Source organism: Salvelinus namaycush, chromosome 11 (assembly GCF_016432855.1).
Source record: "Salvelinus namaycush isolate Seneca chromosome 11, SaNama_1.0, whole genome shotgun sequence".
NCBI lineage: Eukaryota > Metazoa > Chordata > Actinopteri > Salmoniformes > Salmonidae > Salvelinus > Salvelinus namaycush.
In genome coordinates this window covers 42,679,241-42,705,898 of record NC_052317.1, presented here as the reverse complement: position 1 = coordinate 42,705,898, position 26,658 = coordinate 42,679,241, and the positions used below count along the sequence as shown (strand labels likewise).

Here is a 26,658-nt window from a genome sequence, read left to right as displayed (position 1 = left end):
AGTGTGTGGTACCGTGTGGTCAGTGTGTGGTACCGTGTGGTCAGTGTGTGGTACCGTGTGGTCAGTGTGTCGTACCGTGTGGTCAGTGTGTGGTACCGTGTGGTCAGTGTGTCGTACCGTGTGGTCAGTGTGTGGTACCGTGTGGTCAGTGTGTCGTACCGTGTGGTCAGTGTGTCGTACCGTGTGGTCAGTGTGTCGTACCGTGTGGTCAGTGTGTCGTACCGTGTGGTCAGTGTGTGGTACCGTGTGGTCAGTGTGTGTCGTACCGTGTGGTCAGTGTGTGTCGTACCGTGTGGTCAGTGTGTGGTACCGTGTGGTCAGTGTGTGGTACCGTGTGGTCAGTGTGTGGTACCGTGTGGTCAGTGTGTCGTACCGTGTGGTCAGTGTGTGGTACCGTGTGGTCAGTGTGTGGTACCGTGTGGTCAGTGTGTGTCGTATCGTGTGGTCAGTGTGTCGTACAGTGTGGTCAGTGTGTGGTACCGTGTGGTCAGTGTGTGGTACCGTGTGGTCAGTGTGTGGTACCGTGTGGTCAGTGTGTGGTACCGTGTGGTCAGTGTGGTCAGTGTGTCGTATCGTCTGGTCAGTGTGTCGTATCGTCTGGTCAGTGTGTCGTACCGTGTCGTCTCCATCGGGGTCCTGCAGGGCGCTATAGGTCAGTGTGTGGTACCGTGTGGTCAGTGTGTGGTACCGTGTGGTCAGTGTGTGGTACCGTGTGGTCAGTGTGTGGTACCGTGTGGTCAGTGTGTGGTACCGTGTGGTCAGTGTGTGGTACCGTGTGGTCAGTGTGTGGTACCGTGTGGTCAGTGTGTCGTACCGTGTCGTCTCCATCGGGGTCCTGCAGGGCGCTATAGTAGGCCGCTCTCTCATCCTCTTCATCCATATAGACAGGAGGCTCATATGACGTCAGGAAGGTAGACGGTCGGTACAGGTGCTTGTTCAGGTGGTGCTGCCTCTTATTGGACACCTACAGACAACAACAACAGATTATTTATGATTACAGATTATTTATGATTACAGATTAGCCACGTCTCTTAGTTATTTAACTAAACCCACTGGTTACGGACCCCAGCGCTGGTTATTTAACTAAACCCACTGGTTACAGACCCCACCGCTGGTTATTTAACTAAACCCACTGGTTACGGACCCCACCGCTGGTTATTTAACTAAACCCACTGGTTACGGACCCCACCGCTGGTTATTTAACTAAACCCACTGGTTACGGACCCCACCGCTGGTTATTTAACTAAACCCACTGGTTACGGACCCCAGCGCTGGTTATTTAACTAAACCCACTGGTTACGGACCCCACCACTGGTTATTTAACTAAACCCACTGGTTACTGACCCCACCGCTGGTTATTTAACTAAACCCGCTGGTTACGGACCCCACCGCTGGTTATTTAACTAAACCCACTGGTTACGGACCCCAGCGCTGGTTATTTAACTAAACCCACTGGTTACGGACCCCACCGCTGGTTATTTAACTAAACCCACTGGTTACGGACCCCAGCGCTGGTTATTTAACTAAACCCACTGGTTACAGACCCCACCGCTGGTTATTTAACTAAACCCACTGGTTACGGACCCCAGCGCTGGTTATTTAACTAAACCCACTGGTTACGGACCCCAGCGCTGGTTATTTAACTAAACCCACTGGTTACGGACCCCACCGCTGGTTATTTAACTAAACCCACTGGTTACGGACCCCACCGCTGGTTATTTAACTAAACCCACTGGTTACGGACCCCACCGCTGGTTATTTAACTAAACCCACTGGTTACGGACCCCACCGCTGGTTATTTAACTAAACCCACTGGTTACGGACCCCACCGCTGGTTATTTAACTAAACCCACTGGTTACGGACCCCACCGCTGGTTATTTAACTAAACCCACTGGTTACGGACCCCATCGCTGGTTATTTAACTAAACCCACTGGTTACGGACCCCACCGCTGGTTATTTAACTAAACCCACTGGTTACGGACCCCACCGCTGGTTACGGACCCCACCGCTGGTTACGGACCCCACCGCTGGTTACGGACCCCACCACTGGTTACGGACCCCAGCGCTGGTTATTTAACTAAACCCACTGGTTACGGACCCCAGCGCTGGTTATTTAACTAAACCCACTGGTTACGGACCCCAGCGCTGGTTATTTAACTAAACCCACTGGTTACGGACCCCACCGCTGGTTATTTAACTAAACCCACTGGTTACGGACCCCACCACTGGTTATTTAACTAAACCCACTGGTTACGGACCCCACCGCTGGTTATTTAACTAAACCCACTGGTTACGGACCCCACCGCTGGTTATTTAACTAAACCCACTGGTTACGGACCCCACCGCTGGTTATTTAACTAAACCCACTGGTTACGGACCCCACCGCTGGTTATTTAACTAAACCCACTGGTTACGGACCCCACCGCTGGTTATTTAACTAAACCCACTGGTTACGGACCCCACCGCTGGTTATTTAACTAAACCCACTGGTTACGGACCCCATCGCTGGTTATTTAACTAAACCCACTGGTTACGGACCCCACCGCTGGTTATTTAACTAAACCCACTGGTTACGGACCCCACCGCTGGTTACGGACCCCACCGCTGGTTACGGACCCCACCGCTGGTTACGGACCCCACCACTGGTTACGGACCCCACCGCTGGTTACGGACCCCAGCGCTGGTTATTTAACTAAACCCACTGGTTACGGACCCCAGCGCTGGTTATTTAACTAAACCCACTGGTTACGGACCCCACCGCTGGTTATTTAACTAAACCCACTGGTTACGGACCCCACCGCTGGTTATTTAACTAAACCCACTGGTTACGGACCCCACCGCTGGTTATTTAACTAAACCCACTGGTTACGGACCCCAGCGCTGGTTATTTAACTAAACCCACTGGTTACGGACCCCAGCGCTGGTTATTTAACTAAACCCACTGGTTACAGACCCCAGCGCTGGTTATTTAACTAAACCCACTGGTTACGGACCCCAGCGCTGGTTATTTAACTAAACCCACTGGTTACGGACCCCAGCGCTGGTTATTTAACTAAACCCGCTGGTTACGGACCCCACCACTGGTTACAGACCCCAGCGCTGGTTATTTAACTAAACCCACTGGTTACGGACCCCACCACTGGTTACAGACCCCAGCGCTGGTTATTTAACTAAACCCACTGGTTACGGACCCCAGCGCTGGTTATATAACTAAACCCACTGGTTACGGTCCCCACCACTGGTTACGGACCCCAGCGCTGGTTATTTAACTAAACCCGCTGGTTACGGACCCCACCACTGGTTACGGACCCCAGCGCTGGTTATTTAACTAAACCCACTGGTTACGGACCCCACCACTGGTTACAGACCCCAGCGCTGGTTATTTAACTAAACCCACTGGTTACGGACCCCACCGCTGGTTACGGACCCCAGCGCTGGTTATATAACTAAACCCACTGGTTACGGTCCCCACCACTGGTTATTTAACTAAACCCACTGGTTACGGACCCCACCGCTGGTTACGGACCCCAGCGCTGGTTATATAACTAAACCCACTGGTTACGGTCCCCACCACTGGTTACGGACCCCAGCGCTGGTTATTTAACTAAACCCACTGGTTACGGACCCCACCGCTGGTTATTTAACTAAACCCACTGGTTACAGACCCCAGCGCTGGTTATTTAACTAAACCCACTGGTTACGGACCCCACCACTGGTTATTTAACTAAACCCACTGGTTACGGACCCCACCACTGGTTACGGACCCCAGCGCTGGTTATTTAACTAAACCCACTGGTTACGGACCCCACCGCTGGTTATTTAACTAAACCCACTGGTTACGGACCCCACCGCTGGTTATTTAACTAAACCCACTGGTTACGGACCCCACCGCTGGTTATTTAACTAAACCCACTGGTTACGGACCCCACCGCTGGTTACGGACCCCAGCGCTGGTTATTTAACTAAACCCACTGGTTACGGACCCCAGCGCTGGTTATTTAACTAAACCCACTGGTTACGGACCCCACCACTGGTTACGGACCCCACCGCTGGTTATTTAACTAAACCCACTGGTTACGGACCCCACCGCTGGTTATTTAACTAAACCCACTGGTTACGGACCCCAGCGCTGGTTATTTAACTAAACCCACTGGTTACGGACCCCACCGCTGGTTATTTAACTAAACCCACTGGTTACGGACCCCATCGCTGGTTATTTAACTAAACCCACTGGTTACAGACCCCAGCGCTGGTTATTTAACTAAACCCACTGGTTACGGACCCCACCGCTGGTTATTTAACTAAACCCACTGGTTACGGACCCCAGCGCTGGTTATTTAACTAAACCCACTGGTTACGGACCCCACCGCTGGTTATTTAACTAAACCCACTGGTTACGGACCCCAGCGCTGGTTATTTAACTAAACCCACTGGTTACGGACCCCACCGCTGGTTATTTAACTAAACCCACTGGTTACGGACCCCACCACTGGTTATTTAACTAAACCCACTGGTTACGGACCCCACCACTGGTTATTTAACTAAACCCACTGGTTACGGACCCCACCGCTGGTTATTTAACTAAACCCACTGGTTACGGACCCCAGCGCTGGTTATTTAACTAAACCCACTGGTTACGGACCCCACCACTGGTTACGGACCCCACCACTGGTTACGGACCCCACCACTGGTTACGGACCCCACCACTGGTTACGGACCCCAGCGCTGGTTATTTAACTAAACCCACTGGTTACAGACCCCACCGCTGGTTATTTAACTAAACCCACTGGTTACGGACCCCACCGCTGGTTATTTAACTAAACCCACTGGTTACGGACCCCACCGCTGGTTATTTAACTAAACCCACTGGTTACGGACCCCACCGCTGGTTATTTAACTAAACCCACTGGTTACGGACCCCACCGCTGGTTATTTAACTAAACCCACTGGTTACGGACCCCACCGCTGGTTATTTAACTAAACCCACTGGTTACGGACCCCACCGCTGGTTATTTAACTAAACCCACTGGTTACGGACCCCACCGCTGGTTATTTAACTAAACCCACTGGTTACGGACCCCACCGCTGGTTATTTAACTAAACCCACTGGTTACGGACCCACCGCTGGTTATTTAACTAAACCCACTGGTTACGGACCCCACCGCTGGTTATTTAACTAAACCCACTGGTTACGGACCCCACCGCTGGTTATTTAACTAAACCCACTGGTTACGGACCCCAGCGCTGGTTATTTAACTAAACCCACTGGTTACGGACCCCACCGCTGGTTATTTAACTAAACCCACTGGTTACGGACCCCACCGCTGGTTATTTAACTAAACCCACTGGTTACGGACCCCAGCGCTGGTTATTTAACTAAACCCACTGGTTACGGACCCCAGCGCTGGTTATTTAACTAAACCCACTGGTTACAGACCCCACCGCTGGTTATTTAACTAAACCCACTGGTTACGGACCCCACCGCTGGTTATTTAACTAAACCCACTGGTTACAGACCCCAGCGCTGGTTATTTAACTAAACCCACACATCCAGAGGTGAACAAAGGTAAGCCAGTTCAGAGCAACAACAAAATGTCTGGGGAGAGGAGAGGAGAGGTGAGGTGAGGTGAGGTGAGGTGAGGTGAGGTGAGGTGAGGTGAGGTGAGGTGAGGTGAGGTGAGGTGAGGTGAGGAGAGGAGAGGAGAGGAGAGGAGAGATAGAGGAGGAGAGGAGAGGAGAGGAGAGGAGAGGTGAGGTGAGGTGAGGTGAGGTGAGGTGAGGAGAGGGAGAGGTGAGGAGGAGGTTTGAGAATATGTAGATACCTTCTTGCTGTACATGCACATGTTGGGAGTCCTCCCAGGAACAGGGATTCCTGCTTTAGTCAGTTTGATGAAGTACTTCTGTACGCGGCTGGCCACCTGCACACACACACACACACACACACACACACACACACACACACACACACACACACACACACACACACACACACACACACACACACACACACACACACACACACACACACACACATCAGTGTGTTATATTAACCTGTTTCTCTGACCTGTACCCAGATCAGTATGTTATATTAACCTGTTTCTCTGACCTGTACCCAGATCAGTGTGTTATATTAACCTGTTTCTCTGACCTGTACCCAGATCAGTGTGTTATATTACCTGTTTCTCTGACCTGTACCCAGATCAGTGTGTTATATTACCTGTTTCTCTGACCTGTACCCAGATCAGTGTGTTATATTAACCTGTTTCTCTGACCTGTACCCAGATCAGTATGTTATATTACCTGTTTCTCTGACCTGTACCCAGATCAGTATGTTATATTACCTGTTTCTCTGACCTGTACCCAGATCAGTGTGTTATATTACCTGTTTCTCTGACCTGTACCCAGATCAGTATGTTATATTACCTGTTTCTCTGACCTGTACCCAGATCAGTATACTATATTAACCTGTTTCTCTGATCTGTACCCAGATCAGGGTGTTATATTAACCTGTTTCTCTGACCTGTACCCAGATCAGTATGTTATATTACCTGTTTCTCTGACCTGTACCCAGATCAGTGTGTTATATTACCTGTTTCTCTGACCTGTACCCAGATCAGTATGTTATATTACCTGTTTCTCTGACCTGTACCCAGATCAGTATACTATATTAACCTGTTTCTCTGACCTGTACCCAGATCAGTGTGTTATATTACCTATTTCTCTGACCTGTACCCAGATCAGTATGTTATATTACCTGTTTCTCTGACCTGTACCCAGATCAGTATGTTATATTACCTGTTTCTCTGACCTGTACCCAGATCAGTATACTATATTAACCTGTTTCTCTGACCTGTACCCAGATCAGTATGTTATATTACCTGTTTCTCTGACCTGTACCCAGATAAGTATGTTATATTACCTGTTTCTCTGACCTGTACCCAGATCAGTTTGTTATATTACCTGCTTCTCTGACCTGTACCCAGATCAGTATGTTATATTACCTGTTTCTCTGACCTGTACCCAGATCAGTGTGTTATATTACCTGTTTCTCTGAGGACCTGCTCACACATACCTTTGAAATGTAAGTGTGTATCTCAGTGTGTGTGTGTGTGTGTGTGTGTGTGTGTGTGTGTGTGTGTGTGTGTGAGACCTGTTTAGCGGTCCTGTTGCCCAGGGCGTCAGCTATCTTCTGCCAGCGTTTAGACTCCACCTCCTCAGGAGGAAACTGCAGTAGAAGAAGCTCCAGCTTTTTCTACACAGACACACACACACACACACACACACACACACACACACACACACAGAGAGGGAAAATCAATCAAATTTATTCATAAAGCCCTTCTTACATCTGCTGATGTCTCAAAGTGCTGTACAGAAACCCAGCCTAAAACCCCAAACAGCAAGCAATGCAGGTGTAGAAGCACGGTGGCTGGGAAAAACTCCCTAGAAAGGCCAGAACCTAGGAAGAAACCTAGAGAGGAACCAGGCTCTGAGGGGTGGCCAGTCCTCTTCTGGCTGAGCCGGATGGAGATTATAACAGAGTACAGGGCATGGCCGACTAATTAGGGCCGATTTCAAGTTTTCATAACAATCGGTAATTGGCCTTTTTGGACGCCGGTTACGGCCGATTACATCGCCTTCCACGAGGAGACCGCGTGGCAGGCTGACCACCTGTTACGCGAGTGCAGCGTCAAAAGGACCTTGTGGCTGCAAGGAGCCAAGTTAAGTTGCTAGCTAGCATTAAACTTATCTTATAAAAAACAATCAATCTTAACATCATCACTAGTTAACTACACATGGTTGATGATATTACTAGGTTAACTACACATGGTTGATGATATTACTAGGTTAACTACACATGGTTGATGATATTACTAGGTTAACTACACATGGTTGATGATATTACTAGGTTAACTACTCATGGTTGATGATATTACTAGGTTAACTACTCATGGTTGATGATATTACTAGTTAACTACTCATGGTTGATGATATTACTAGGTTAACTACACATGGTTGATGATATTACTAGTTAACTAGCTTGTCCTGCGCTGCATATAATCAATGTGGTGCCTGTTAATTTATCATCGAATCACAGCCTACTTCAACTTCGCGAAAAAGGTGATGATTTAACAAAAGTGCATTCGCGAAAAAAGCACACAAATGTACCTAACCATAAACATCGATGCCTTTCTTAAAATCAATACACAGAAGTATATACTTTTTTAAAACCTGCATATTTAGTTAAAATAATAACTAAACTAATAATATTTATTTTAACTATATTATTTATTACTATATTATATTACTATACTATATTATAACTATATTAATATTTATTTTAATATTTAGTTAAAATAAATGCATGTTTGCAGCCAATATTAACCAGGGAAATTGTGTCACTTCTCTTGCGTTCATTACACGCAGAGTCAGGGTATTTGCAACAGTTTGGGCCGCCTGGCTCGTTGCAAACTGTGTTGCTTCCTAACAAAGACTAATTAATTTGCCAGAATTGTACATAATTATGACATAACATTGAAGGTTGTACAATTTAACAGGAATATTTAGACTGATGGATGCCACCCGTTAGATAAAATACGGAACGGTTCCATATTTCACTGAAATAATAAACGTTTTGTTTTCGAGATGATAGTTTCCGGATTCGACCATATTAATGACCAAAGGCTCGTATTTCTGTGTGTTATTATGTTATAATTAAGTCTATGATTTGATATTTGATAGAGCAGTCTGACTGAGCGGTGGTAGGCAGCAGCAGGCTCGTAAGCATTCATTCAAACAGCACTTTCCTGCGTTTGCCAGCAGCTCTTAGCAATGCTTGACACACAGCGCTGTTTATGACTTCAAGCCTATCAACTCCTGAGATTAGGCTGGCAATACTAAAGTACCTATTAGAACATCCAATAGTCAAAGGTATATGAAATACAAATGGTATAGAGAGAAATAGTCCTATAATTCCTACAATAACTACAACCTAAAACTTCTTACCTGGGAATATTGAAGACTCATGTTAAAAGGAACCACCAGCTTTCATATGTTCTCATGTTCTGAGCAAGGAACTTAAACGTTAGCTTTTTTACATGGCACATATTGCACTTTTACTTTCTTCTCCAACACTTTGTTTTTGCATTGTTTAAACCAAATTGAACATGTTTCATTATTTATTTGAGACTAAATAGATTTTATTCATGTATTATATTAAGTTAAAATAAAAGTGTTCATTGTAATTATTACAAATATATATAAAAATCATCCAATTAATCAGTATCTGCTTTTTTTGGTCCTCCAATAATCGGTATCGGCGTTGAAAAATCATAATCGGTCGACCTCTAGTTCATAGATGACCAGCAGGTTCAAATAATATTAATCACAGTGGTTGTAGAGGATGCAACAGGTCAGCACCTCAGGAGTAAATGTCAGTTGGCTTTTCATAGCCGATCAATCAGAGTTAGAGACAGCAGGTGCGGTAGAGAGAGAGACAGCAGGTGCGGTAGAGAGAGAGACAGCAGGTGCGGTAGAGAGAGAGACAGCAGGTGCGGTAGAGAGAGAGACAGCAGGTGCGGTAGAGAGAGAGACAGCAGGTGCGGTAGAGAGAGAGACAGCAGGTGCGGTAGAGAGAGAGACAGCAGGTGCGGTAGAGAGAGAGACAGCAGGTGCGGTAGAGAGAGAGACAGCAGGTGCGGTAGAGAGAGAGACAGCAGGTGCGGTAGAGAGAGAGACAGCAGGTGCGGTAGAGAGAGAGACAGCAGGTGCGGTAGAGAGAGAGACAGCAGGTGCGGTAGAGAGAGAGACAGCAGGTGCGGTAGAGAGAGAGACAGCAGGTGCGGTAGAGAGAGAGACAGCAGGTGCGGTAGAGAGAGAAGACAGCAGGTGCGGTAGAGAGAGAAGACAGCAGGTGCGGTAGAGAGAGAGACAGCAGGTGCGGTAGAGAGAGAGACAGCAGGTGCGGTAGAGAGAGAGACAGCAGGTGCGGTAGAGAGAGAGACAGCAGGTGCGGTAGAGAGAGAGACAGCAGGTGCGGTAGAGAGAGACAGCAGGTGCGGTAGAGAGAGAGACAGCAGGTGCGGTAGAGAGAGAGACAGCAGGTGCGGTAGAGAGAGAGACAGCAGGTGCGGTAGAGAGAGAGACAGCAGGTGCGGTAGAGAGAGAAGACAGCAGGTGCGGTAGAGAGAGAGACAGCAGGTGCGGTAGAGAGAGAGACAGCAGGTGCGGTAGAGAGAGAGACAGCAGGTGCGGTAGAGAGAGAGACAGCAGGTGCGGTAGAGAGAGAGACAGCAGGTGCGGTAGAGAGAGAGACAGCAGGTGCGGTAGAGAGAGAGACAGCAGGTGCGGTAGAGAGAGAGACAGCAGGTGCGGTAGAGAGAGAGACAGCAGGTGCGGTAGAGAGAGAGACAGCAGGTGCGGTAGAGAGAGAGACAGCAGGTGCGGTAGAGAGAGAGACAGCAGGTGCGGTAGAGAGAGAGACAGCAGGTGCGGTAGAGAGAGAGACAGCAGGTGCGGTAGAGAGAGAAGACAGCAGGTGCGGTAGAGAGAGAGACAGCAGGTGCGGTAGAGAGAGAGACAGCAGGTGCGGTAGAGAGAGAGACAGCAGGTGCGGTAGAGAGAGAGACAGCAGGTGCGGTAGAGAGAGAGACAGCAGGTGCGGTAGAGAGAGAGACAGCAGGTGCGGTAGAGAGAGAGACAGCAGGTGCGGTAGAGAGAGAGACAGCAGGTGCGGTAGAGAGAGAGACAGCAGGTGCGGTAGAGAGAGAGACAGCAGGTGCGGTAGAGAGAGAGACAGCAGGTGCGGTAGAGAGAGAGACAGCAGGTGCGGTAGAGAGAGAGACAGCAGGTGCGGTAGAGAGAGAGACAGCAGGTGCGGTAGAGAGAGAGACAGCAGGTGCGGTAGAGAGAGAGACAGCAGGTGCGGTAGAAAGAGAGACAGCAGGTGCGGTAGAAAGAGAGACAGCAGGTGCGGTAGAGAGAGACAGCAGGTGCGGTAGAGAGAGAGACAGCAGGTGCGGTAGAGAGAGAGACAGCAGGTGCGGTAGAGAGAGAGACAGCAGGTGCGGTAGAGAGAGAGACAGCAGGTGCGGTAGAGAGAGAGACAGCAGGTGCGGTAGAGAGAGAGACAGTCGAAAGACCACAGACACACATTTGATCTGATCTCTAGTAAAAACATAAAAAAGAATAACAACACACACACACACACACACACACACACACACACACACACACACACACACACACACACACACACACACACACACACACACACACACACACACACACACACACACACACACACACACACACACACACACACACACCCTTGTCAGTACCTGTTCTTCCACGGTCCACAGCTGGTTAAAGGTGTCAGGTTTACTCTGGTGACACAGCCGCCCTCGGATCATCTGGACACAGACAGACAGGTTAGAGAGAGACGGGTAGACAGACAGGTTAGAGAGAGACGGGTAGACAGACAGGTTAGAGAGAGACGGGTAGACAGACAGGTTAGAGAGAGAAGGGTAGACAGACAGACAGGTTAGAGAGAGAAGGGTAGACAGACAGACAGGTTAGAGAGAGAAGGGTAGACAGACAGACAGGTTAGAGAGAGACGGGTAGACAGACAGACAGATTAGAGAGAGACGGGTAGACAGACAGACAGGTTAGAGAGAGACGGGTAGACAGACAGACAGGTTAGAGAGAGAAGGGTAGACAGACAGACAGGTTAGAGAGAGAAGGGTAGACAGACAGACAGGTTAGAGAGAGAAGGGTAGACAGACAGACAGGTTAGAGAGAGAAGGGTAGATAGACAGGTTAGAGAGAGAAGGGTAGACAGACAGACAGGTTAGAGAGAGAAGGGTAGACAGACAGGTTAGAGAGAGACGGGTAGACAGACAGGTTAGAGAGACGGGTAGACAGACAGACAGGTTAGAGAGAGAAGGGTAGACAGACAGACAGGTTAGAGAGAGACGGGTAGACAGACAGGTTAGAGAGAGACGGGTAGACAGACAGGTTAGAGAGAGACGGGTAGACAGACAGGTTAGAGAGAGAAGGGTAGACAGACAGACAGGTTAGAGAGAGAAGGGTAGACAGACAGACAGGTTAGAGAGAGAAGGGTAGACAGACAGACAGGTTAGAGAGAGAAGGGTAGACAGACAGGTTAGAGAGAGAAGGGTAGACAGACAGGTTAGAGAGAGAAGGGTAGACAGACAGGTTAGAGAGAGACGGGTAGACAGACAGGTTAGAGAGAGACGGGTAGACAGACAGGTTAGAGAGAGACGGGTAGACAGACAGATTAGAGAGAGACGGGTAGACAGACAGACAGGTTAGAGAGAGAAGGGTAGACAGACAGACAGGTTAGAGAGAGAAGGGTAGACAGACAGACAGGTTAGAGAGAGAAGGGTAGACAGACAGACAGGTTAGAGAGAGAAGGGTAGACAGACAGACAGGTTAGAGAGAGAAGGGTAGACAGACAGACAGGTTAGAGAGAGAAGGGTAGACAGACAGACAGGTTAGAGAGAGAAGGAAGACAGACAGACAGGTTAGAGAGAGACAGGTAGACAGACAGACAGGTTAGAGAGAGACGGGTAGACAGACAGGTTAGAGAGAGACGGGTAGACAGACAGACAGGTTGGAGAGACACAGGTAGACAGACAGACAGGTTAGAGAGACGGGTAGACAGACAGGCACAATCCAGGAATAAATTAATGACGTGACGGGTTGCATCCATAGGTCTCTGTAAGTAGTGCACTATATAGGGAATAGGGTGCCATAGGGCTCTGGTCTAAAGTAGTGCACTATATAGGGAATAGGGTGCCATAGGGCTCTGGTCTAAAGTAGTGCACTATATATAGGATTCCATTGGGACGCAGGCATGATGTGATGTTTGTTAAAGCGCCTTGGAGATGTCTAATCTACACAATCAATTAAACTGAACGCTTTCAGACAAACGTGTAGAAAGAGAGAGACAGAGACACAGAGAGAGAGACAGAGAGACAGAGAGAGAGACAGAGACACAGAGAGACAGAGACACAGAGAGACAGAGAGAGAGAGAGACAGAGAGAGAGAGAGAGAGAGACACAGAGAGAGAGACACACAGAGACAGAGACACAGAGAGACAGAGACACAGAGAGACAGAGACACAGAGAGACAGAGAGAGAGAGAGAGAGACAGAGAGACAGAGAGACAGAGAGAGACAGAGAGACAGAGAGAGAGACAGAGACACAGAGAGAGAGACAGAGACACAGAGAGACAGAGAGAGAGCGAGAGAGACAGAGAGAGAGACAGAGACACAGAGAGAGAGACAGAGACACAGAGAGAGAGACAGACAGACAGAGACAGAGAGACAGAGAGAGAGAGAGAGACAGAGAGAGAGACAGAGAGAGAGACAGAGAGACAGACAGAGAGAGAGACAGAGAGAGAGACAGAGAGAGAGACAGAGAGACAGAGAGAGAGACAGAGAGAGAGACAGAGAGAGAGACAGAGAGACAGAGAGAGAGACAGAGACACAGAGAGAGAGACAGAGACACAGAGAGACAGGAAGGAAGGTCTGCTCTCATGCTTAACCATGTGATGTAGTATGTATAAAGAGACGGGGTGGAGTGTGTAAAGAGACGAGACGGAGTGTGTAAAGAGACGAGGCGGAGTGTGTAAAGAGACGAGGCGGAGTATGTAAAGAGACGGAGTGGAGTGTGTAAAGAGACGGAGTGTGTAAAGAGACGGGGCGGAGTGTGTAAAGAGACGGGGCGGAGTGTGTAAAGAGACGGGGCGGAGTGTGTAAAGAGACGGGGGGGAGTGTGTAAAGAGACGGAGTGTGTAAAGAGACGGGGCGGAGTGTGTAAAGAGACGGGGCGGAGTGTGTAAAGAGACGGGGCGGAGTGTGTAAAGAGACGGGGGGGAGTGTGTAAAGAGACGGGGGGGAGTGTGTAAAGAGACGGGGTGGGGTGTGTAAAGAGACGGAGTGGAGTGTGTAAAGAGACGGAGTGGAGTGTGTAAAGAGACGGAGTGTGTAAAGAGACGGAGTGTGTAAAGAGACGGAGTGGAGTGTGTAAAGAGACGGAGTGGAGTGTGTAAAGAGACGGAGGGGAGTGTGTAAAGAGACGGAGGGGAGTGTGTAAAGAGACGGAGGGGAGTGTGTAAAGAGACGGAGGGGAGTGTGTAAAGAGACGGAGGGGAGTGTGTAAAGAGACGGAGTGGAGTGTGTAAAGAGACGGAGTGGAGTGTGTAAAGAGACGGAGTGGAGTGTGTAAAGAGACGGGACGGAGTGTGTAAAGAGACGGAGTGGAGTGTGTAAAGAGACGGAGTGGAGTGTGTAAAGAGACGGAGTGGAGTGTGTAAAGAGACGGAGTGTGTAAAGAGACGGAGTGTGTAAAGAGACGGAGTGTGTAAAGAGACGGAGTGTGTAAAGAGACGGAGTGGAGTGTGTAAAGAGACGGAGTGGAGTGTGTAAAGAGACGGAGTGGAGTGTGTAAAGAGACGGGGCGGAGTGTGTAAAGAGACGGGGCGGAGTGTGTAAAGAGACGGAGTGGAGTGTGTAAAGAGACGGGGCGGAGTGTGTAAAGAGACGGGGGGGAGTGTGTAAAGAGACGGGGCGGAGTGTGTAAAGAGACGGGGCGGAGTGTGTAAAGAGACGGAGTGGAGTGTGTAAAGAGACGGGGCGGAGTGTGTAAAGAGACGGGGTGGAGTGTGTAAAGAGACGGGGTGGGGTGTGTAAAGAGACGGAGTGGAGTGTGTAAAGAGACGGAGTGGGGTGTGTAAAGAGACGGGGTGGGGTGTGTAAAGAGACGGAGTGGGGTGTGTAAAGAGACGGGGCGGAGTGTGTAAAGAGACGGGGCGGAGTGTGTAAAGAGACGGAGTGTGTAAAGAGACGGAGTGTGTAAAGAGACGGAGTGGAGTGTGTAAAGAGACGGACGGAGTGTGTAAAGAGACGGAGTGGAGTGTGTAAAGAGACGGAGTGGAGTGTGTAAAGAGACGGAGTGTGTAAAGAGACGGAGTGGAGTGTGTAAAGAGACGGAGTGGAGTGTGTAAAGAGACGGGGTGGAGTGTGTAAAGAGACGGAGTGGAGTGTGTAAAGAGACGGGGGGGAGTGTGTAAAGAGACGGGGCGGAGTGTGTAAAGAGACGGAGTGGAGTGTGTAAAGAGACGGGGGGGAGTGTGTAAAGAGACGGAGTGTGTAAAGAGACGGAGTGTGTAAAGAGACGGAGTGGAGTGTGTAAAGAGACGGAGTGTGTAAAGAGACGGGGTGGAGTGTGTAAAGAGACGGAGTGTGTAAAGAGACGGACGGAGTGTGTAAAGAGACGGAGTGGAGTGTGTAAAGAGACGGAGTGTGTAAAGAGACGGAGTGTGTAAAGAGACGGAGTGGAGTGTGTAAAGAGACGGAGTGGAGTGTGTAAAGAGACGGAGTGGAGTGTGTAAAGAGACGGAGTGGAGTGTGTAAAGAGACGGACGGAGTGTGTAAAGAGACGGGGTGGAGTGTGTAAAGAGACGGAGTGGAGTGTGTAAAGAGACGGAGTGTGTAAAGAGACGGGGCGGAGTGTGTAAAGAGACGGAGTGTGTAAAGAGACGGAGTGTGTAAAGAGACGGGGTGGAGTGTGTAAAGAGACGGAGTGTGTAAAGAGACGGGGTGGAGTGTGTAAAGAGACGGAGTGTGTAAAGAGACGGACGGAGTGTGTAAAGAGACGGAGTGGAGTGTGTAAAGAGACGGAGTGGAGTGTGTAAAGAGACGGAGTGGAGTGTGTAAAGAGACGGACGGAGTGTGTAAAGAGACGGGGGGGAGTGTGTAAAGAGACGGAGTGGAGTGTGTAAAGAGACGGAGTGTGTAAAGAGACGGGGCGGAGTGTGTAAAGAGACGGGGTGGGGTGTGTAAAGAGACGGGGCGGAGTGTGTAAAGAGACGGAGTGGAGTGTGTAAAGAGACGGAGTGGAGTGTGTAAAGAGACGGAGTGGAGTGTGTAAAGAGACGGAGTGGAGTGTGTAAAGAGACGGGGCGGAGTGTGTAAAGAGACGGAGTGGAGTGTGTAAAGAGACGGGGCGGAGTGTGTAAAGAGACGGAGTGGAGTGTGTAAAGAGACGGAGTGGAGTGTGTAAAGAGACGGGGTGGAGTGTGTAAAGAGACGGGGCGGAGTGTGTAAAGAGACGGAGTGGAGTGTGTAAAGAGACGGAGTGGAGTGTGTAAAGAGACGGAGTGTGTAAAGAGACGGAGTGTGTAAAGAGACGGAGTGTGTAAAGAGACGGAGTGGAGTGTGTAAAGAGACGGAGGGGAGTGTGTAAAGAGACGGAGGGGAGTGTGTAAAGAGACGGAGGGGAGTGTGTAAAGAGACGGAGGGGAGTGTGTAAAGAGACGGAGGGGAGTGTGTAAAGAGACGGAGTGGAGTGTGTAAAGAGACGGAGTGGAGTGTGTAAAGAGACGGAGTGGAGTGTGTAAAGAGACGGGGCGGAGTGTGTAAAGAGACGGAGTGTGTAAAGAGACGGAGTGGAGTGTGTAAAGAGACGGAGTGGAGTGTGTAAAGAGACGGAGTGTGTAAAGAGACGGAGTGTGTAAAGAGACGGAGTGGAGTGTGTAAAGAGACGGAGTGGAGTGTGTAAAGAGACGGAGTGGAGTGTGTAAAGAGACGGGGCGGAGTGTGTAAAGAGACGGGGCGGAGTGTGTAAAGAGACGGGGCGGAGTGTGTAAAGAGACGGAGTGGAGTGTGTAAAGAGACGGGGCGGAGTGTGTAAAGAGACGGGGGGGAGTGTGTAAAGAGACGGGGGGGAGTGTGTAAAGAGACGGGGCGGAGTGTGTAAAGAGACGGGGCGGAGTGTGTAAAGAGACGGAGTGGAGTGTGTAAAGAGACGGGGCGGAGTGTGTAAAGAGACGGGGTGGAGTGTGTAAAGAGACGGGGTGGAGTGTGTAAAGAGACGGGGGGGAGTGTGTAAAGAGACGGGGTGGGGTGTGTAAAGAGACGGGGTGGGGTGTGTAAAGAGACGGGGTGGGGTGTGTAAAGAGACGGGGCGGAGTGTGTAAAGAGACGGAGTGGAGTGTGTAAAGAGACGGGGTGGGGTGTGTAAAGAGACGGAGTGGAGTGTGTAAAGAGACGGAGTGGGGTGTGTAAAGAGACGGAGTGGAGTGTGTAAAGAGACGGAGTGGGGTGTGTAAAGAGACGGAGTGGGGTGTGTAAAGAGACGGGGCGGAGTGTGTAAAGAGACGGGGCGGAGTGTGTAAAGAGACGGAGTGTGTAAAGAGACGGGGCGGAGTGTGTAAAGAGACGGAGTGGAGTGTGTAAAGAGACGGACGGAGTGTGTAAAGAGACGGAGTGGAGTGTGTAAAGAGACGGAGTGGAGTGTGTAAAGAGACGGAGTGGAGTGTGTAAAGAGACGGAGTGTGTAAAGAGACGGCGTGGAGTGTGTAAAGAGACGGAGTGGAGTGTGTAAAGAGACGGGGTGGAGTGTGTAAAGAGACGGAGTGGAGTGTGTAAAGAGACGGGGGGGAGTGTGTAAAGAGACGGGGCGGAGTGTGTAAAGAGACGGAGTGGAGTGTGTAAAGAGACGGGGGGGAGTGTGTAAAGAGACGGAGTGTGTAAAGAGACGGAGTGTGTAAAGAGACGGAGTGTGTAAAGAGACGGAGTGGAGTGTGTAAAGAGACGGAGTGTGTAAAGAGACGGGGTGGAGTGTGTAAAGAGACGGAGTGTGTAAAGAGACGGACGGAGTGTGTAAAGAGACGGAGTGGAGTGTGTAAAGAGACGGAGTGTGTAAAGAGACGGAGTGTGTAAAGAGACGGAGTGGAGTGTGTAAAGAGACGGAGTGGAGTGTGTAAAGAGACGGACGGAGTGTGTAAAGAGACGGGGTGGAGTGTGTAAAGAGACGGAGTGGAGTGTGTAAAGAGACGGAGTGTGTAAAGAGACGGAGTGTGTAAAGAGACGGGGTGGAGTGTGTAAAGAGACGGAGTGTGTAAAGAGACGGACGGAGTGTGTAAAGAGACGGAGTGGAGTGTGTAAAGAGACGGAGTGGAGTGTGTAAAGAGACGGAGTGGAGTGTGTAAAGAGACGGACGGAGTGTGTAAAGAGACGGGGGGGAGTGTGTAAAGAGACGGAGTGGAGTGTGTAAAGAGACGGAGTGTGTAAAGAGACGGGGCGGAGTGTGTAAAGAGACGGGGTGGGGTGTGTAAAGAGACGGGGCGGAGTGTGTAAAGAGACGGAGTGGAGTGTGTAAAGAGACGGAGTGGAGTGTGTAAAGAGACGGAGTGGAGTGTGTAAAGAGACGGAGTGGAGTGTGTAAAGAGACGGGGCGGAGTGTGTAAAGAGACGGAGTGGAGTGTGTAAAGAGACGGGGCGGAGTGTGTAAAGAGACGGAGTGGAGTGTGTAAAGAGACGGAGTGGAGTGTGTAAAGAGACGGGGTGGAGTGTGTAAAGAGACGGAGTGGAGTGTGTAAAGAGACGGAGTGGAGTGTGTAAAGAGACGGAGTGGAGTGTGTAAAGAGACGGAGTGTGTAAAGAGACGGGGCGGAGTGTGTAAAGAGACGGAGTGGAGTGTGTAAAGAGACGGAGTGTGTAAAGAGACGGAGTGGAGTGTGTAAAGAGACGGAGTGGAGTGTGTGTATCACAGTAACTAGTAGAGGTACACCAGACCGGGCACTAACTACAGAACATTTATATTTGAGTCATTTAGCAGAAGCTCTTATCCAGAGCGACAGATGTTTCACCTAGTTGGCTCGGGGATTCGAAGCAGTAACCCCCAACACACTTAACCACTAGACTACCTGCCGTCCCAACAAATATGTTCATTGAGAACAGAGAATAGTAACTATGGTTGAACAGTGCCTTCAGAGAGTATTCTTACCCTTTGACATTTTGTTGTGTTCCAGCCTGAACTCAAAATGGAATAAATATTGTTTTCACCCAAAATGGAAACATGCTTGAAATCACATTTACATAAGTATTCACATTTACATAAGTATTTACATAAGTATTCACATTTACATAAATATTCACATAAGTATTCACATTTACATAAGTATTTACATAAGTATTCACATTTACATAAGTATTCACATAAGTATTCACATTTACATAAGTATTCACATAAGTATTCACATTTACATAAGTATTTACATAAGTATTCACATTTCCATAAGTATTCACATAAGTATTCACATTTACATAAGTATTCACACCCCTGAAGCAATTTATGTTAGAAGCACTGTTTGCAGTGATCACAGATGTGAATCTTTCTGGGTGAGTCTCTAGGAACTTTGTTCACCTGGATTGTACAACATTTGCCATTTATTCTTTTCAAAATTCTTCAAACTCTGTCAAATTGGTTGTTGATCATTGCTAGACAACTATTTTCAGGTCTTGCCATAGATTTTCAAGTAGATTTAAGTCTAAACTGTAACTCGGCCATTCAGGAACATTCACTGCCTTCTTGGTAAGTAATTCAAGTGTAGATTTGGCCTTGTGTTTTAGGTTATTGTCCTGCTGAAAGGTGAATTAATCTCCCAGTGTCTGGTGGAAAGCAGACTGAACCAGGTTTTCCTCTAGGGTTTAGCCTGTGCTTAGGTCCATTCCATTTCTTATTTATCCTGAAAAACTCTCCAGTCCTTAACGATTACAAGCATACCCATAACATGACGCAGCCACTACTACGCTTGAAAATATGGAGAGGTACTCAGTAATGTGTTGTATTGGATTCGCCCCAAACCACAAGTTGTATTCAGGACAAAAAGTGAATTGCTTTGCCATATTTTTTTGCAGTGTTACTTTAGTGCCTTGTAAACAGGATGCATGTTTTGGAATATTTTTATTCTGTACAGGCTTCCTTCTTTTCACTTTGTCATTTAGGTTAGTATTGTGGAGTAACTACAATGTTGTTGATCCATCCTCAGTTTTCTCCCATCACAGCCATTAAACTCTGTAGCTGTTTTAAAGTCACCATTGGCCTCATGGTGAAATCCCCGAGTGGTTTCCTTCCTCTCTGGCAACTGAGTTAGGAAGGACGCCTGTATCTTTGTAGTGACTGGGTGTATTGATACACCATCCAAAGTGTAATTAATAACTTCACCATGCTCAAAGAGATATTCAATGTCTTTAAAAAAACATTTGAACCATCGACCAATAGGTGCCCTTCTTTGTGAGGCATTGGAAAACCTCCCTGGTCGTTGTGGTTGAATCTGTGTTTGAAATTCACTGCCTGACTAAAGGGGCCTTACAGATAATTGCATGTGTGTGGGTACAGAGATGAGGTAGTCATTCAAAAATCATGTTAAACACTATTATTGTACACAGAGTCCATGCAACTTATTATGTAACTTGTTAAGCACATTTTTACTCCTGAACTTATTTAGGCTCCTTACCATAACAAAGAGGTTAATACTTATTGACTGAAGAGATTTCAGCTTTTCATTTTTTATTAATTTGTAAATATGTTGAAAAACATAATTCCTCTCATGTGGTATTATGGGTTATTTAGTGTAGGTCAGTGACAAAAAAATCTAAATTTGTATTTATTGAACCTTTATTTAACTAGGGAAGTCAGTTAAGAACAAATTCTTATTTACAATGACGGCCTAGGAAACAATGGGTTACCTGCCTTGTTCAGGGGCAGAACGACAGATTTTTACCATGTCAGCTCGGGGATTCGATCTAGCAACCTTTCGGTTACTAGTCCAACGCTTTAACCACTAGGCTACCCAATTTAATCCATTTTAAATTCAGGCTGTAAGGCAACAAAATGTGAAGAAAGTCAAGGCGCGTGAATATATTCTGAAGGCACTGAGTGTGTGTGTGTGTGTGTGTTGGGTAGTGCAACGATAACCATTGGCAGTGTGTTTACCTGTGAGTTGCTGCTGTTCTCCAGAGCATCACTAGAGGGCAGAGCAGAGTACAGGGTCGACGATTCACCCTCCTTGTCCTTGGGATCCAAGGGGCTGATTGGTCGGTCTGGTAACCTGACTATAGTAGTAATAATAATACAGCACACTGATTGGTCAGTCTGGTCACCTGAATATAGTAGTAATAATAATACAGCACACTGATTGGTCAGTCTGGTCACCTGACTATAGTAATACAGCACACTGATTGGTCGGTCTGGTAACCTGACTATAGTAGTAATAATAATACAGCACACTGATTGGTCAGTCTGATCACCTGACTATAGTAATAATAATAATAATACAGCACACCGATTGGTCAGTCTGGTCACCTGACTATAGTAGTAATAATACAGCACACTGATTGGTCAGTCTGGTCACCTGACTATAGTAATAATAATCCAGCACACTGATTGGTCAGTCTGGTCACCTGACTATAGTAATAATAATAATACAGCACACCGATTGGTCAGTCTGGTCACCTGACTATAATAATACAGCACACTGATTGAAAACAGAAAGAACAAAGCATTTCCAAAACATTAGAAAATAAGACCAATTTCAATTATGAAATAAACAATTAATCAATCAAACAACTTAATTCATACGATGCCTTGTTGGTAACGGTCGACTAACCCTTATCGAATATGAGTTTGAGCCTCCTCGTTTTGCGTTTCTTGTCACAGAACTCCCTCTGGAAGTCTCCCAGCCCTGACGTGTACTGGTCCCATGAGATGTCTGGCAGCTGAACCACTCTCTGGGGCCGTGGCATGCCCAGTTCCACCTGGGGGTCAGAGGTAAGAACTCAGCAGGAAGTGACCTCATAGAACAAGACAGTAGCTTCAATCTGCCATATTGTGAGACACAACATTTCGTTTGGATAAATGGAGAGACAGACAGACAGACAGACAGACACACACACACACACACAGAGAGAGAGAGACACAGAGAGAGAGAGAGACACAGAGAGAGAGGAACAACAAACCTGTTTCTGCTGCTGCTCTACAAAGCCGATGGGCTCAAAGAGGGTTATAATACATCATATACCTGTTATAACAGGTTATAATCGTTACTATGACACAGAACAGTACCTGTTTCTGCAGCTGCTCCACAAAGCTGACGGGGTCTCGGAGAGCCTCTCTCTGCTGTATGACCAGACGCTCCAAGTCCAGTATACTCTGAGTTCTCTGGGCCTCCAACACACCTACAGTCTGGAGTAACCTCTGGTAACTGGTGGAGGGGGGGGGGGAATAACAGAGGGTGGAGAGGTTAATTTGCTTATTAGGATCCCCATGACATTTTGCAGAAGCAGCACCTGCTCATCCTGGGGTCTTCAAATAAACACAAGACATGACAAGTAACAAAACACTGATAGACAAGGACAGTCACACAAATGTAATCTACAACAATACACAAAGAAGTACAATAATGTGTCTGTTTGTTCCCTTACGGTCCTCATTGTTCCACCAGGTGTGTTTTTTTAAAGTCATTTTGCTGTTTGCTTTAATAACTGGAGATTGAAGGTATTGATCTGTATAATACTGTGAAGGTAGTTCCATGTGATCATGGCTCTGTGTAATACTGTGAAGGGAGTTCCATGTGATCATGGCTCTGTGTAATACTGTGAAGGGAGTTCCATGTGATCATGGCTCTGTATAATACTGTGAAGGCAGTTCCATGTGATCATGTCTCTGTGTAATACTGTGAAGGTAGTTCCATGTGATCATGTCTCTGTGTAATACTGTGAAGGGAGTTCCATGTGATCATGGCTCTGTGTAATACTGTGAAGGGAGTTCCATGTGATCATGGCTCTGTATAATACTGTGAAGGCAGTTCCATGTGATCGTGTCTCTGTGAAGGTAGTTCCATGTGATCATGGCTCTGTGTAATACTGTGAAGGTAGTTCCATGTGATCATGGCTCTGTATAATACTGTGAAGGGAGTTCCATGTGATCATGGCTCTGTATAATACTGTGAAGGCAGTTCCATGTGATCATGTCTCTGTATAATACTGTGAAGGTAGTTCCATGTGATCATGGCTCTGTGTAATACTGTGAAGGGAGTTCCATGTGATCATGTCTCTGTGTAATACTGTGAAGGGAGTTCCATGTGATCATGGCTCTGTGTAATACTGTGAAGGGAGTTCCATGTGATCATGGCTCTGTGTAAAACTGTGAAGGGAGTTCCATGTGATCATGGCTCTGTATAATACTGTGAAGGTAGTTCCATGTGATCATGGCTCTGTGTAATACTGTGAAGGGAGTTCCATGTGATCATGGCTCTGTGTAATACTGTGAAGGGAGTTCCATGTGATCATGGCTCTGTATAATACTGTGAAGGGAGTTCCATGTGATCATGGCTCTGTGTAATACTGTGAAGGGAGTTCCATGTGATCATGGCTCTGTGTAATACTGTGAAGGTAGTTCCATGTGATCATGGCTCTGTGTAATACTGTGAAGGGAGTTCCATGTGATCATGGCTCTGTGTAATACTGTGAAGGTAGTTCCATGTGATCATGGCTCTGTAAAATACTGTGAAGGTAGTTCCATGTGATCATGGCTCTGTGTAATACTGTGAAGGCAGTTCCATGTGATCATGGCTCTGTAAAATACTGTGAAGGTAGTTCCATGTGATCATGGCTCTGTGTAATACTGTGAAGGCAGTTCCATGTGATCATGTCTCTGTGTAATACTGCGAAGGCAGTTCCATGTGATCATGGCTCTGTGTAATACTGTGCGTTGCCATGAATTTGTTTTGGACTTAGGGACTGTCTTTGTCTATAACGGTTCTGTACTTCGTCATGTATTTGCACGTTTTATGTGGATCCCAGGAAGACTAGCTGCTAATGGGGATCCTAATAAACTAACAACTGTAAAGAGACCCCTGGTGGCGTGTCTGGTGGGGTATGGGTGTCTGATTATGCAGACAATCCATACATTTTCGTCACAGTAATATTTATCATAAAAACGAAACAAAAGCAGGTAAATCTCTCTTCAACCCTCAACCAGGAAAGACGATCATGCATGTTGTTGGTGTTAGTTGTGAGGGGCGGCAGGTAGCCTAGTGGTTAGAGCGTTGGACTAGTAACCGAAAGGTTGCAAGATCGAGTCCCCCTGAGCTGACAAGGTAAAAATCTGTCGTTCTGCCCCTGAACAAGGCAGTTAACCCACCGTTCCTAGGCTGTAATTGAAAATAAGACTTTGTTCTTAACTGACTTGCCTAGAAGACGTAAAACAAAACAATGAATAGTTCTGTGTGGGCAGTTAAGGGCAAGACGTGCTGCCATGTTCTGAGCCAGCTGAAGCTTTTCTAGGCTATTCTTTGCTGCACTTGACCATATTACCAGGAAGTAATCAAGACGGGACAAGATCAGTGCCTGAACAAATAGTACAGTTGATTTGTGCCAAAAATGTATTATTATATATATTTGTATAACATACATACCCCCTCCCCCATCTTCACAACAACTCTGTCAATATGACTTAACCATGATAAGTGACCACGCAGTGACCACTACATATACCTAGGAGTTCAACTGGCTCAACGGTCACACCCTTTATATCCAACTACAGCCGAGGTTAAGGTCTTAGAGAATGTTTTGAATCAAATACAATACTCTCAGTTTTAGATGTATGACTGGCTTTGGGTGCTGAACATAAAGAGTGTCGAATAATCTGCATACATAGTCCTTCTAGCTTCGTGGAAGACCAAATCAAATCAAAGTATATGTGTCACGTGCGCCGAATACAACAGGTGTAGGACCAGTGGCAAATCATGTGTAAACATAGAGAAGAGTAATGGCCCAAGGGAACTGCCCTGAGGGACACCGCACTGTATAAATCTAATGTTCGAGAAGCTTCCATTGAAGAACACTCCGGTTTCTATTGGATAAATTACTCTCCAACCATGTGACGTAAAGCCATAGCAAGTGAGTTTCTTCAATAACAATTTACGATCACCAACATCTAACAATACAGCTCCAACTATCATCTTATTATCAATTTATTTTAGCCAATCATCAGTCATTTGAATCAGTGCAGTACAAGTCTATATGCATCCTGAAAGTCGGGTGGTGAACGTGTTCTCTGAAAAACAGACCCACTCGGTAGTGAGCGTGTTCTCTGAAAAACAAACCCACTCGGTAATGAACCTGTTCTCTGAAAAACAGACCCACTCGGTAGTGACCGTGTTCTCTGAAAAACAGACCCACTCAGTAGTGACCGTGTTCTCTGAAAAACAGACCCACTCAGTAGTGAACATGTTCTCTGAAAAACAGACCCACTCAGTAGTGACCGTGTTCTCTGAAAAACAGACCCACTCAGTAGTGAACATGTTCTCTGAAAAACAAACCCACTCGGTAGTGAGCGTGTTCTCTGAAAAACAAACCCACTCGGTAGTGACCGTGTTCTCTGAAAAACAGACCCACTCGGTAGTGACCGTGTTCTCTGAAAAACAGACCCACTCAGTAGTGAGCGTGTTCTCTGAAAAACAGACCCACTCAGTAGTGAGCGTGTTCTCTGAAAAACAGACCCACTCAGTAGTGAACGTGTTCTCTGAAAAACAAACCCACTCGGTAATGAACCTGTTCTCTGAAGAATAGTATTGTATTTGGTCAAACACAATCTTCTCCATCAGTTTACTAAGCACAGGCAGCAAACTGATTGGGCGGCCGTTATCTGCATCAAAGGGTGATTTACTATATTTAGGCAGTGGAATTACTTTAGCTTCCTTCCACATCTGTGGACACATTCTTTTAGGCTTTAAAGACTTAGCAAATAGGGGTGGTAATACAGTCTGCTACCATTCTCAATAGTTTACCATCTAGGTTGTCTATACCTGGTGGTAATACAGTCTGCTACCATTCTCAATAGTTTACCATCTAGGTTGTCTATACCTGGTGGTAATACAGTCTGCTACCATTCTCAGTAGTTTACCATCTAGGTTGTCTATACCTGGTGGTAATACAGTCTGCTACCATTCTCAATAGTTTACCATCTAGGTTGTCTATACCTGGTGGTAATACAGTCTGCTACCATTCTCTATAGTGTCCCATCTAGGTTGTCTATACCTGGTGGTAATACAGTCTGCTACCACTCTCAATAGTTTATCATCTAGGTTGTCTATACCTGGTGGTAATACAGTCTGCTACCATTCTCAGTAGTTTACCATCTAGGTAGTTTATACCTGGTGGTAATACAGTCTGCAACCATTCTCAGTAGTGTCCCATCTAGGTAGTTTATACCTGGTGGTAATACAGTCTGCTACCATTCTCAGTAGTTTACCATCTAGGTAGTTTATACCTGGTGGTAATACAGTTTGCTACCATTCTCAGTAGTGTCCCATCTAGGTTGTCTATACCTGGTGGTAATACAGTCTGCTACCATTCTCAATAGTTTACCATCTAGGTTGTCTATACCTGGTGGTAATACAGTCTGCTACCATTCTCAATAGTTTACCATCTAGGTTGTCTATACCTGGTGGTAATACAGTCTGCTACCATTCTCAATAGTTTACCATCTAGGTAGTTTATACCTGGTGGTAATACAGTCTGCTACCATTCTCAATAGTTTACCATCTAGGTAGTCTATACCTGGTGGTAATACAGTCTGCTACCATTCTCTATAGTGTCCCATCTAGGTTGTCTATACCTGGTGGTAATACAGTCTGCTACCACTCTCAATAGTTTACCATCTAGGTTGTCTATACCTGGTGGTAATACAGTCTGCTACCATTCTCAATAGTGTCCCATCTAGGTTGTCTGTACCTGGTGGTAATACAGTCTACCATTCTCAATAGTTTACCATCTAGGTTG

The 26,658-nt window shown here is 47.1% G+C and overlaps 1 protein-coding gene across 1 annotated transcript in view; it reads right to left on the bottom strand.

Annotated features, from left to right (window-relative positions):
• The window catches only part of zzz3 (zinc finger, ZZ-type containing 3), a 57,870-nt gene that overhangs the window by 8,287 nt on the left and 22,925 nt on the right, over positions 1-26,658 (bottom strand). The window contains exons 3-9 of the mRNA XM_039004436.1: positions 21,938-22,076; positions 21,483-21,630; positions 20,810-20,928; positions 11,342-11,413; positions 7,153-7,254; positions 5,825-5,920; positions 815-964 (exon numbers count right to left, since the gene is read on the bottom strand). Of these exons, the coding sequence (XP_038860364.1) occupies positions 815-964; positions 5,825-5,920; positions 7,153-7,254; positions 11,342-11,413; positions 20,810-20,928; positions 21,483-21,630; positions 21,938-22,076 (826 nt within the window). The remainder of the gene's footprint in view (positions 1-814; positions 965-5,824; positions 5,921-7,152; positions 7,255-11,341; positions 11,414-20,809; positions 20,929-21,482; positions 21,631-21,937; positions 22,077-26,658) is intronic.